The following is a 13,802-nucleotide window of genomic DNA, read 5'->3' as shown; positions in this document are numbered from 1 at the left end:
TTACAAACTAGTCTAAAAATATATAATTAATTATAATATTATAAAGGGATGTCGTTGTGTGTATCCAATTTTTTTGTTTTAAAAAAAAAGTTAAACGCGACCAGAAGCACTACGTCATATTTACGCGTCGGTGTTTTCGTTCAGACGGCACCGTTTGAATCTGGTAAGTGAAATGGATTTGATAAAATATAATAACCGTCGTTTAAGGTAGTTTTAAAAGACCACAGTTGTTTTATTATTCTGGCAGGCTGTTAGTTTACTTTTTAATGTGGTCTAAATTAGCTAACTACATTTATATTATCAGAAAGAAGTTGTGGTTTCTGCCTGCAGACCTTATTAGCTTACAGGCTAGCATCTGTTAACGGGTGACAATAATTTATCAATGCCTATTTTGCGTTACTACACCTGCTGTATTTGTCACCAGCTGCTAATGCATTTGTCTGTGTCGCAGCTGTTGTTGTCATGGTGGTGTTTCCAAGTAGTCTGACGGAGGAAGAGGAGGCTCTGCAAAAGAAATATGCTAAACTCAAGAAAAAGGTAAATAAATGGAAGCTCGGTGTCACATCCCTTAAAACCATGGTAGTCTGTGAAATGTAAGACTTTGGCATTTTCAGTTAAGTTGTGGATGTGTAGCATTGTCACATATCTTTTAAAGGGGGACGGCACCCATTTTCAGAGTTCATATATGTTATTTCTCTGGTCTAAGACAGTCCAAAAATATAGAATAATTGAATAAAGCTCATTTGGATTTAATATAGAAAACAAATATTCTGTGGGTCCATAAAATCAGGCTCCCACTTGTTTGTGGAGCAGCTCCAGACTTTATACTTTAAGTCACAAATTCAAGACATACTTCTCTGGCTTCTGGATTTGAGAGACAGTAGCTCATGTTCACAAATCTTGATTGACCTTTTCTAGGCCAAGGAAATAACATTCAAACATTCCCCTTTAATGGCAAGTGTTGAATTAATTCCTCAATTATAACAAGTCTCCTCATAATCACTGTTATTTTAGCACTAAACTTTGTTCACTGTCTTCTCAGAAAAAGGCGCTGCTTGCCTTGAAGAAGCAGAGTTCAACCAACCAGACAAACCAGAGCGGATTGAAACGAAGTAAGTGCATTTGACTCCACTCCACAATTTGTGTACTTGTCTTCTCACATATAAAGAAAATAAACCTTGTGTTTACTGGCCACCATTGTTCCTAGTGTGTATAATTTAATTAATTGATTTATGGAATATCTTTTATTTGTACAATGCCACCTGTTGACTCATGTATGAATATGTCCTGTCCACAAGAATTAAAAACAGGAAATGACAAGACCACGTCAATAATAAACACAATAATGTTTTTGCCATAAATAGAATAAATAACTGGACAAAATATTTATGACCTGCATGCCTATTTGTATCCTTATACTCACTCAAGTTGACCCTATTTAAAATTTCAAGGCTTCTCGAGGCCTAATTTTTATTTCTGCTAAAGCAGCATGTATTTTACTTTATCCTATTTTAATCTACTTCAACTCTGGGTATAATTTTGTTTTTTTTTTTCATTACAGCTTTGTCAGACCAGCCTGTTGTTGACACTGCAACGGCGACAGAGCAAGCAAAGATGCTGATCAAGTCAGGTGCCATCAGCGCCATCAAATCGGAAAACAAGAACTCGGGCTTTAAACGCTCTCGAATGCTGGAAATTAAACTCAAGGTGAGCTATCACTCCTTAGACGGTGCTGTCTCAGGTGATGTTTAGCTGTTTTGTTTGTTCATTTGTTAAACTGTTGCTCTTTGTCTGCTACAGGATCCTGAGAAAGGCCCAGTTCCTGCTTTCTTACCGTTCCAAAGGAGCGTGTCTACAGATGAAGAACAACCTGAGGTACAGAGGATAAAAAAAAAACATGATAAAAACATGGCTGCAATTGGTGTCTCCTAAATTTATAGATTTCTTTTTTGAGTAGCATCAAATCCTCAAATTTTGAATATTATTGGGAAAAAATAGCCAATGCAAAGTTTACTTCTTCCAGTGGTGACCTGATCACATGGCCACACATTCAGGCTATTGTTTTCTACTTAGAGTTACATGCCTTATGTCAAATTTCTGTCAAAGGTCACACCTATTGTAGTGTTAAAAAGCCATATGCCATATTATATACATTTACACATTTGCACATTACAAGATCTGAAAAAAGAGGTTGCGGAAAAAGCTGCAGTGCTCTTATGTTGCACTTTAACAGAAAACAAAATGCACAGCTTACTCTGGTGTTGTCATATGTGTGCTTCTCCTAGTCTGGGAAGAGAGCCCACAGGAAGTCTCTGTATGAGAGGTAATGTCTTAAAACCATGATGAACAAGCAAAACAAACTGTTTAATACACTGACAGTGAGTATCTGTGGGTGTGACATCATTTCATCTGTGTGCCCCCTGCAGCTTTGTCAGCTCAAGTGACCGATACCGGGATGAAGAGGACGGAGGTGGCATGTCAACCAGCCGTGACATGGACAGAGAGAGAGAGCGAGACCGCGACCGAGAGCTGGATAGAGAGCGGGACAGAGACCGAGATAGAGACCGGGAGAGGGATAGAGACAGAGACAGAGGCAGGGACAGAGACAGGGAGCGGGACAGAGAAAGAGACAGAGACCGAAGCAGAGACAGGGATCGAGACCGCGACAGGGAACGGGACAGAGAGCGAGATGGACCATTCAGACGTGAGTAACCAACAAAGGAAAAAACAACTATAAGGAAGGCAGAAATATCTCTACATATATGAATTCAGTGCAGAGCCAAGTCATGATGTGGGTATAGAGTGGTGGTGGTGGTTGTGATTTGCATGCTGGGACACAAATGATTTTTCTCCCATGTTTTTATTCTCAGGGTCAGACTCATACCCAGAGCGGAGAGGAGTACGAAAGGGGAATACCGTGTATGTTTATGGCTCTGGGCTTGGCGAGGACAACCTGCGTTCTGCCTTCTCTCAACATGGAAACATCATCGACCTCTCCATGGACAACCCGCGCAAGTATGGAACCTTGTGTAAACATAATGGTCATCTCTACCTACTGTTATGTAGGGCTGCACAATATGTCATTTTTTTAACCATCGTCACTATGTCAACTTGTGCGATAAACACATCACAAAAGAGATATGTGTTTCTGAAGAAGATATTTCCGATAATATTTTTTTGAGTTAGCTGAGGGTATCAATAGAAAACTGCACTTTAAAATGTAGCTATCATTCTTTTGTTTTCAGTTCAGTGTTAAATTTGTTCATTTTAATTCAACAAGCAATTTGCGGTATTTTAGCAGTTTACTGAAAGACAGACCTGAGTACACTTTAATCTCTGTTTATTTATCACTAGTAATATTGTTATAGTTATATTCAATGTTACACATATCAACCAATCAATGAAATCAGTCAACATTTGGCACATTTTCCTCATATTGTGCAGCCTTACTGTTATAAATGTATAGCTGTCTTATTGCATATACAAAACAGCTGTGATTTTTTTTTCTGTTTCTTTTTCTAGTTGTGCATTTATCACTTTTGAGAAGATGGAGTCTGCAGACCAGGCTGTAGCTGAGGTTGGTGTTATCATTTATAAGAAAAAACAGACAATGCATACATATAATCTTCTTCCATGATTAATAATAACACAGCAACCTACAAAACAGGATTCAACCCAGAAATTAGATTAAAACGTAAATGTAATTCAGAGTAGAGAAGCCAATCAGCAGACCATTAAAACAATATGTAAAAAGTACTCTTATAGAGTTCAGTAGTTGCAGGTACTGGCGTTTTTTGTTTATCGCAATCTGAGTACATCGTTATTACTAGTGTAGATATGATATTTAGAGACTGCCAAATATAAAAATCTTGATCACGATTGATTTTGTATATTCTTGCGGGGCTTTCAGCTGCATCTCACCTTTTCAATCAGCGGCAGGACTTTCTTAATGGATGATGGATTTATGACTCAGTTATTACTAGACCTTAGTATGATGGTCATCTAAAGATGGGGAGAACTTAAACTCTGTCAATGCTCAAAGATGTTCTCTGGCATTAAACGTGAATGGCCTCCATCTTTTTCTGCGCATCTACAGACTACTACAGTGTTTCTTGGGCTCCTTTGGGCACCAACCCAAAGTGGGTCAAACTTAGTTTCTGACTTTAATTCATATTAGTGCATGGAGCTGGTATTGTTTTTTTCTAGATGTATTTTCTCTCTCTCTTGTAGGCAGTTAACCAGTGAACTTGGTCATTGGCAGGAAATTTTAGTCTAAAATGTAAAAATAGGATTTGTGATAAGGTGGCACAATATGTAAAAACAAATTAAAAAAAAAAAAATTGCAATTATTTTGATGAATATTGCAATATACGTCACAAATTTAGTGGTAACGGCAATTTTTGCATTTCATTTTCACTAAAAAAAATATATAAAAATGGTGACAATGTGATTTTTGCTGGGGTCAAGTCTGACTTAAGTCATCTCGGCATCTCTGCAGCACGACAGTGCTACTGATCATTTTACCTTTACCAAAAAGGATAATTGCCATATTACAATTTCAGTAATATTTTGATTAGTTGTGCAGCCCAAGTTTGTGACATGTGAGATAATTTAAAGATATAGCTATATTATGTTTTGTGATAAAGTTGCAATTTATAATTGGGATTCGTGGCAGTGGTTCATTTTGTGTCATTTAACCCCCCATCACTAGATCCTATATTGTTGTAATCTAGCCTTAGTCATCTGACTCGACCACTCCAACATCACAATATCGCTAGCGTATACACAGAGAACACTGGCCCATGAAACAGGAAGGGTCAGTAAGTGCACACTGCGAGCACTGACAGCATTGTTTGCCCAATCTAAGATTTTAAAAAGTCGTAATACGTCACCTCGGTTACAGTTTTACAATTTATCGCAACATATTAAATAGCAAATCCCCAAATCTTGCCAGTATACAGCCCTGGGATTAAATGAATGATTTTTGCCTTTATTATGAGGCTAATTAACAGCAGATATTATGGTTAATTACGAAAATGTGCACATTTATTTTAACAAGTACCTTTTATTTTATCCTGAAGTTGCAAAAGTCCTGATATGTGGCTATTACTGTTTTTATCTGATGTTATTTTAACTATTGAGAGAAGCCTTGTGAAATTTCATTGTACCTGAGTATATTGACATTAAAGATCATTCATTCATTCCTAATAAGTAATTACACAATCATGGGCATACTTTTTTTTTTACTGTCTCATATATCTAATAGTTAACCTGAGGACAGCCTGAGGTTGTGGGGAATCCCTGCTTACACAAAGCAGACTCCAAACTCACCTCTCTGTTTGTTTCTCACAGTTGAACGGAGCCACAGTGGGAGACGTTCACATCAAAGTCAGCATCGCTAGGAAGCAGCCCATGCTGGATGCTGCCACTGGCAAATCTGTCTGGGCTTCACTGGGTAAACGCGGCGCTCGCATTGTTTGTTTAGACGATGATCAGACTCTCTCTGCATGTGTCTGCACAGCGTGATTAACCTTCAACAATGTCTCTCTTCTCTCACAGCTGTGCAGAACAGCACCAAGGGCTCCTACAGAGACAAGAGGAATCAAGTCGTGTACAGTGAAGATTTCCTGGGATGATTTTTTTTATTTTGGCATCTTGCTTTTCATGTTTTTTGTTTTATTGGCGTGTTAGCTGGCTCCTCTAAGTGTCATACAGAGTCATCTGTTGTCTCTTGGATTAGATCACATTGATGCTGTGTGCAGCTCATGAAACTGAGATACTGTTTGTGGAGCTCAATAAAAAGTTTTCATACAGTGTTACCTTGAGTGATATTTCCATGAGCCTTACATCAACTAGACACAAAGTGGAAACTACTGAACAACAAAGAAGACCTACGGCACATTTTATTGGGTGTGTGTTATTATATGTTTATTAACAGAAAGGCACAGATGACCTGAGACCAATTTTGCCCTTCCCAACACTTGAAGAGCCTTCGATCACACAAAAGCCAGAGTAAAGTAACCATGAATCCTTAGAAATCCCACTTTCAAAATGTATCAGCTAAACGTTTTTCAACAGAGGAATAAGTTGTATTAGATCTTCAAAAGTTTGAAAGAACAGCACCTCTAACAAAACTAACGAGGGAGAGAGAGAGAGATGCCGCTCAGGCTCAGTGTGAAGACAACACTACTACCATCAGTATACTATACAGTTGACTGTTTTCATGTAACTAAGAGGAGACTTTCATATTCTTTTATTTACACTCATTTACATCTTTTCTGTGAACTGGCCAGTCGTCGCACTGAACGTTCCATATATTCAAGTTTACAGTTCAAACTAATGAGACTGAAATGAGATTTTAAGACACGTGAAATCCAATATGCTTTTGTCACCGAGGACATTTTGACATGTCACAGCAGGAAAAGTGACAGGTAGAAATAATAAAAAATTAATGATAGTTCCATTTCACTGCTTCAGTTTCAGGGTCCTGAGGCCAGACACTTAAACAATGTGTACGCACAAAAACCTTGTGTGCACTTTTCCTCACACATAAACTGGTATTTATAAAAGAAGAAAAGGCGGTGAAAATGCACACCTCACGCAATCTTCAGACCAGTGTACACAAACTTCTAGCTGAGATAGCTGCAGGTGATGTGATAGGATGAGATTAAGTGTAATTCAAGAGATCCTATTTATGGGACATGGAAAAACATTGGTATATGTATTAAGGATCAATTCATTTCATCGTTCCTTTTAAATTAGGCCTACATTTTGCTGTCATCTCTTTGTTAATGATATTTTGAAACACCTTGTTAAGTCAGTTTCAGCATATCGATCATCCTTCTGACGTTAAAAATGATTAGTGATTTTACAGTGATCACAGTTTGCAGAAATGTAATGAATTGTTTGTACAGAGGTTACTAATTTCCACAGCCATACATAATGACAGCTGAATGCAATTAAAAGCATTAAAATAAAGATAAATAACAGTTAAGGCAATACTTTAAAAGTTATGGATTGCGTATTTAAAAACATAACATTGCTACTCCACTGTTTGTTTGGTCGTTGCTGCAAAACCTCATCTCAGTGAGTTTGCAACTTACTGCAAGTTGGTTGCAACTGTTGCAATGACAGTACACAACAATGGCTGCCTCTCTGACCATCCTGCTATGTTTACTCTCAATCTGTTTCTATGGAGCCATCATTAATGATATCGATAAAATGTGTTATTCTTACTGTAACAAGTCAAAATGTCTGCTGTGAAAAAGGCCTCTTGTCTTACCACGGGAGGATGGAGGACAGTCTTGGTCATTTTTACCCACGTCCATTACTTATTCAAATGAAATGCAAATTTGAAACACATTTTATTTAAAAGGGTTTTTGTTTTCACAGTCTGACATTTTAAAGGCCTCGCAGCCAGTTTCCGGCACTTAACGCTTACTATCTGCATGAGGAATGTGACCCCACTGACTGACCTCCCACTGGACTCATCACACTCCTCTCTCTGCAAAGATGCTCAGACACTTGACTGTCTCTAAACGGTCTGTGACACCTGTTCAGTAACGAGGCATTCTTGCTCTTCCTCCCTTATTCTTCCTCCGGCTCTCTCCCTTTCCTCCTGCTCATGCAGGGAGTTCTGCCCCGTGGTTTTTCCGTGTTGCTCCTTCAGGTGGCGTCGTAAGGCGGGCTTGTGGGCAAAGCGGGCGTGGCAGTATGCGCAGCGGTGCGGTCGCTCACCACTGTGGAGGTTCATGTGGTCTATCAGTGTGGACTTTTGAGTGAAAGTCTTGTAGCACAGAGGGCACTGGTGGGTTTTGCCGGCGCCTCGGTGCACGGCCATGTGTCGGGTGAGGTTGGCGGAGTGGTGGAAGTGTTTGCCGCAGCAGGGGCAGGCGTACAGTAGGTGAGTGGAGCGGGAGTGGATGGCGAGGGAGTGGGCTGAGGGGAACGTCATGCCACAGTGCTCACAGATTACAGGCCCGGCTACACTGGAGGTGGATCCCACCACGGCGACGGACTCATCCCCTCCCTCGTTTGTACCAACAGTTGTCAGCCCTGAACTCCCCTCACCAGGACTAGACTCCTCCAGGGCGTACTGGGTCAAACTGTTGGCAGCCAGTGGTGAGACCTTTTCTCCCTGAGCATCACCCATGCTGAAGTCTAACTGCGGGAGCTCAACTGAGACGTAACTTCCTGTCTTAAGCCCTTCTTGGCTGTAGTCCAAGCCGAAATTCCCTCCCATCCCTGGTGTTGATAGGTACCACAAATCCTGGTGGTGAGCCATGCCTAGAGGTCTTTTCTCCTGTGATGACACCCACCTTCTCCTCTTAAAACCCCGCCCCCTGCCTCTCCCTCTGCCCTGGCCAATCTTAGGGTCAGACCTGCGTCTGAAAGCACGCAGCCCCTCCACTGAAAGTCCTCCTGTACTGAGACCTTCTTCTGTTGGATTCAGGTCATATTCACCGCCTTCTCCAATCACAACACCTTCTGTCTCTGGATAGCACAACTCTTGAGGTCCATCAGAGGGAGCTCCTCTCTCATCCTCTTTGTGTCTTCTCTCCTCCTCTTTGTGTCTTCTCTCCTCCTCTTCAAACATTCTGATCATTTCGTAGTCCTCTCTGGCCTGTTCATCGTCCGATGTGTTGAGCTGGAACAGAAATGAGAAAAGTGTGAAGTGCTGTAAAAGATTTATTGGGTCTATAAAAATTGCTTGCTCTGTCCAGAGATTAAAGTTTTTATTGCTAACATTTTATGTATGTATTATGATTGTGAATTAATCATAACTTTGCCTTGTCCAAGATGAATGTTTTGTTTACATGTAAGATGTCTGACGTTTGGTTACCACTTTTGTTACCTAAAGCTAGCTAACACAGATGGACATTAGCACCAGCCAAATGCTGGTAAAATGAGCAAGTGGCTGCTGGATTTTCTTCACTCACCACCAGCCAAAAAACAATGATCATCTGTTCACCAGCCAGAGTGGCAGGTGGACAATAAAGTTAATTTCCAACCCAGGTCTTAAGATTATCATAACATTAGAATATGTTACATGATTCTTCAAACACCACCGCACAAAGTAACCTCAATCTAGAGCTCATGCATAGCTACATGTTGAAAAATGAATTCATTACACTACCACAAAACATTTATCACTTGACATGATTGAGTCTGTGCACTCAAAGATGAAATCTGCAGGTTGTGCAAAGAACTGGCAACCACTTGTGCTTCAAGCAACAGCTGTATGGTGAAGCTGATGCAATGGATGGAGGAAGGCTACTGTATCACAATAGCACCTTTTAACTTACAAAACAGAGAAACAGCAAAGCCTCACATTTGAAAAGTTAAAACCAGTATTGGCTGTATCAACAGCATTGTCTTGACAAATCACTTTCTACAGCTACTAAAATTGTTGGTAATTAATTTGTTTTGATTGATTAACTGTTTCGGGACTACAAGTGTCATGAAATGAGCTGGCAGGAGTTGTGTTTATACTGGTGTTCTACTGTGAACTTTCAAAAACAGACACAGGCAATGAACACAGATGGTCCCTGAAAACCTCTCTTCTGTGTTGATCCTGTGCTTCTTCAACTTTTCATTAATCCATCCTCTGCCTCTGTAGGCAGGAACAGGGAGGTCTTTCTCACTTGCTAACATTTGTTGCTTTGAAAACATCTCAACAGGACCGACAGAACACCAGTGTGGCAATTCACACCAGTGACCAACTAAAAGCTGGTTGGGGAAACTTTTGTGTATCTTTATAGGGCAGCTACAAAGTCCCTTCTTTATGCCTCCTTTGCACAGAACCCAACAACAGTGGCATCATTCTGCTCCAGTGAATGATTTCCAATAGCAGAACCAAACCAACAGCATCAGCCTCTCACGTGACATATAACACATGCGTCGGCAGCGCTGTCTAAACAATAGCAATAGCATAACATGGCAACAACTGAACCAAACTGAGCTAAACCGAATCTCATTGTTTTCCCAATTTGTGGACATTTTCAAACGCTGTTTTTCTTCTTTGAGTTAGTCGCTAACTGCTAACAACTGCTTTTTACATTTCCCGCGGTGGGTCACACATATAACATGCCAAATGTCACACCCTTCCTGCCAGCTGTTGTTTATACACACACTGATTCAGCAATTTAACTCCCTGTAGCAGCATAACAGCGTGTTACTCCCACTTTGAACAGGCACTGCAAAAGGGGCTTAATACTTTCCCCTTGTAGGCTAAAAGGTGACATAACATTTTAACTGAACAATATCAATTAAATGAATCAGTGTACTCACTTCCATCCAAAAGCCATTTTCATGCTGTTCCGGTTTTATTTTTATATGCTCTTTGTACTATGCATACTGTTATACTTCTAAATTTTTAATCAAATTTTTACTGTTTTGGCTTAAAACACTATATAAGTTATTATCATTATGACATGAACACTGTAGATTTATAAATTAAATGTAGATTAAAAGGGTCCCTGATCTTTAACACACACACACACACACACACACACACACACACACACACACAAACCTTAATGTACGGCTCATCCAGTATCGGACTGCCATCGTGGTGTTGACTGCTACCCTGGGCAGACATGTCGCCACTGTTCTCCTCCACCGAGCGAACTGCAGGACTGTGTGGGTGCCCAGGGGAGGGTCGGCTGGTGGGAGGAGACGCACCAGAATAAACGCTTGCGCTGACAATCAACGGCCGAGGCTGGCTCTCCTCTGAAGTCATCTACAGGAAGGTAAGGACAAAGTATACATTATGAGATTGAAAACAAATATTTTTTCATCACTGCACAAAACATGTAAAAACTAGAATGAATATTATTTTTATGGATTACTGACCTTTGGTGGACTGGGGCTTTTCAGCTGCACATACTTCTTCAATGCTCCTCGACAGCGCTCCACAATATGCTCCATCTGTAAGTAGCTGGCAGCGGTCAGGTAGTTGACAATCTCCTCTGGGTTAAACTGCAGGACGCCAGTGTAACAAGACTGAAGGAGATCACACACCACTGAGGAGCTGTACAGCATCGACACCTGGGTAAACACGTGAAATAAATAACATACAGAAGCACTGTTAAGGCATGATGACAAAGTCGATGTTAGGCTCGTTCGAGATGAACTGCGCCTCGCCTGGAAAGTGGACGAGAGCAGGCGGCTACAGCAGGGGGCGGTGCAAGCTGCGGTGAAGTTGGACAGTTTCCTGAGAGTTTCCAGCAGCCTTTAGTCCGTACAGGAAGTCACAGAAACATTCACATCCTGTCCGATATGATGTAAATTTATTAAAAACCAGTTTGTTTTCAGTCTCCACTCGTTTTAATTGTAACAGACTGATTTATTAAAATGCTTTACAGGCAATCTGTGATTTATGTTCATGGCTCAATCTCCATTTGACATGAATTCTCATGTAAATCAGCATCATATCAATTTGCTGCTGCAGAGCAGACCTGTCCCTTCAACTACAGAGGCTAAATAAATTGTGTCTGACTGTAAGGTTAATATTTTCAGAGTAAAAAAAAACAAGACAACTCTGCCTCGCTCTCCCGAGATTATCGCTGTCCATTTCTGTATGATGTCAGAGCAAATCTGGGTGAAGTCCGACACAAACCGGTGATCAAATCTGTGCATGTCTGGCTCATCTCGAACGAGCCTAGTGCGACATTGTGTGCATTGACATTTGTGTACCTGAAGCTTGGGGGAAGGGTTGAGGAGGAACTGGTCCCTTAAGAAGGGCGAGCAGGCTGCCAGCACCACCTTATGCCCCCTGAAAGTCTGGTTGTTACTGGCCACAATGGTGATGTCACAGAAATGCTGACGAGACCTCAGTGAATTCAGGTGCTTCAGGGTAGTGTCCCCGTGCCCCGGTAACCGAAAACACAGCATCTCCATCTTTTCTGAAGAGGGGGAAAAAAGGCGTAGTTATCACAAGTTAATCTTTAAATCTTTCAAATTACAGATTAAAAAAGCAGACACTCAGAGTGTTCAATACAAGGTACATTATGGCCACGTGATCTGAAAAACACTGAGACCTAAGACGGCTCATGTTCCTGCGTAGCCCCACATGAACTCAAGATTGCACTGTAGCAGAACCTGGAATGCAGTCAGACAGCATATATGTTTGGACTGTAAAGAGTCAAATGCTCAGAGTATATAGCATGACTATAAGCTAGTTTTTCTTCCTATGTGAAATCTGGCACTTAAAGGATTGTTTCTTTGGAGAGAACTAGAGTTTCATACATGCATATATTTAAATTGTTGGTCACTCTGAATAACATAAATGTCTGTCTGACATCAGCCTTTTGAATAAATAACAAAGGTGAAATGATTAGTCAATTGACACAGATATTAGCCAATCTATTTGGTAATCAATCATTTCCCCTTCTCAAATGTGAGGATAAGCAACATTATTTCATCACATATGATAGTAAACCTAATATCTTTGGGTTTTGGACTGTTGGTCATACATTTGAGGAAATCTAAAAATGTCACTTTGGGCTCTCTGAAATCGTGATGTACATGTTTCACTATCTTATGAAATTTTAGGACAAATCGAGTAACTGAGAAGATAACTGTCAGAGTTATCTACTGTATATTGAAAATAAATGTTTGTTGCAGCCCTTCGGTAGCATCCTATCCTTACCTGCAGTACACATCCCAAATACTAATAAATCATCTAGCTGGCTCACATCAAATATTAGAAACTAACTGATGACTGATGATGTCTCAATAATAGTAATGAAGTGATCATAAAAAGAGATAATTTAATTTAACTTAAGGGAAATTGCTGTGCTGTAGTTGCAAAACAAAGTGGGACATTTAGCATATTTTCATTCATATTAAATACATTATGTTTTTAAATGGGCAAACTACACCTACACGTGCAGCTTTGTGAGTAACATGGTCATGTAATGAATAACGATATAATGAATCAAGTAAACATAACCAGTCACAGAACATTTATTCAGACTGAACAGTAAAGAATAAACCCAAATTCAGAGCATTTTAATCCAGCTTTAAAAGCAAAATTTAAGCTGCACCACGAATCTATTACTCACTTCATGTGGTGGTAATGTAATTCAATACAGTACAGGTAGATGGTGTCCAGTTTCACATCACTATATGGACATTTCGTCGACGAGTTTTGACTCGAGGGACGTTGAAAAGTTAGCTAACCTATGTTAGCATAAGGAAAGCTACAAAGACTCAGCATTGATTGCGTTTTAATTAAGAGTAGTGAAGTCTATCATAAAACGAGGCTATTTCATGTTCGTCGACTGCCGTTAAGAGGTTAAAACACATCACAACACAGTGGTTTTCGTCCTTTACCTCTGGCCTAATGTGACTGAACGTTAGCTAGCGTTAGCTTTTAGTTAGCTTGCTAGTATCTGCTCGTGACCAACCACATTAACAAACAAAAGCTGCCTAGTTACCGTCAAACTTTGCCGTCACTCACCCCTTTCCCTTTTGTTGAAAGTGTCCTGGGCTTTAAAAAAACACAAATGTGGGTTTGTTTCGACAGGACAGCTGACTAACAGTTGATTCAGGTGATGTTAGTAGACGTTAGCTGGCTGTGTTTCCTCATGCCTGCTGCCATTAGCCATCCTTACTACCTCGATTTCTGTTTACTTTTGGCCTCTTTCTGGAGGAAGCGCATCTCGTGACAGTAAACACAAAACGGTGGTCTGTCGCCACCAAACTGACTTTGAGTCGGTTTCTGTGGGAGGCTTTCCCTCGCGGTCAGTCGTAAAACCAGAGTACGCACGCTGACTTCTGATCAGTTGTTTTCAAAT

General features: G+C 40.4%; 2 protein-coding genes across 2 annotated transcripts; one reads left to right on the top strand and one right to left on the bottom strand.

Moving 5' to 3' along the window:
* Positions 1 to 28: 28 nt before the first annotated feature.
* On the top strand, positions 29 to 5,819 carry nelfe (negative elongation factor complex member E). Its single transcript, XM_049601528.1, has 11 exons — positions 29 to 163; positions 452 to 537; positions 1,043 to 1,112; positions 1,562 to 1,707; positions 1,801 to 1,875; positions 2,286 to 2,323; positions 2,427 to 2,704; positions 2,871 to 3,015; positions 3,523 to 3,577; positions 5,353 to 5,455; positions 5,560 to 5,819. Exons 1-11 carry the CDS (start codon positions 49 to 51, stop codon positions 5,634 to 5,636), a joined length of 1,188 nt encoding a protein of 395 aa, XP_049457485.1. The 5' UTR covers positions 29 to 48; the 3' UTR covers positions 5,637 to 5,819.
* An 85-nt stretch (positions 5,820 to 5,904) lies between these two features.
* Positions 5,905 to 13,790, bottom strand: LOC125904243 (zinc finger and BTB domain-containing protein 12-like). Its single transcript, XM_049601527.1, has 5 exons — positions 13,466 to 13,790; positions 11,698 to 11,906; positions 10,855 to 11,049; positions 10,535 to 10,741; positions 5,905 to 8,647 (listed from the first exon to the last, which is right to left on the bottom strand). The coding sequence occupies exons 2-5, from the start codon at positions 11,899 to 11,901 to the stop codon at positions 7,535 to 7,537; spliced, it is 1,719 nt and encodes a 572-aa protein (XP_049457484.1). The 5' UTR covers positions 11,902 to 11,906; positions 13,466 to 13,790; the 3' UTR covers positions 5,905 to 7,534.
* Positions 13,791 to 13,802: the final 12 nt, after the last annotated feature.

This window comes from Epinephelus fuscoguttatus, linkage group LG17 (assembly GCF_011397635.1).
Source record: "Epinephelus fuscoguttatus linkage group LG17, E.fuscoguttatus.final_Chr_v1".
Lineage (NCBI taxonomy): Eukaryota > Metazoa > Chordata > Actinopteri > Perciformes > Serranidae > Epinephelus > Epinephelus fuscoguttatus.
This window is presented reverse-complemented; position numbering and strand designations above follow the sequence as displayed.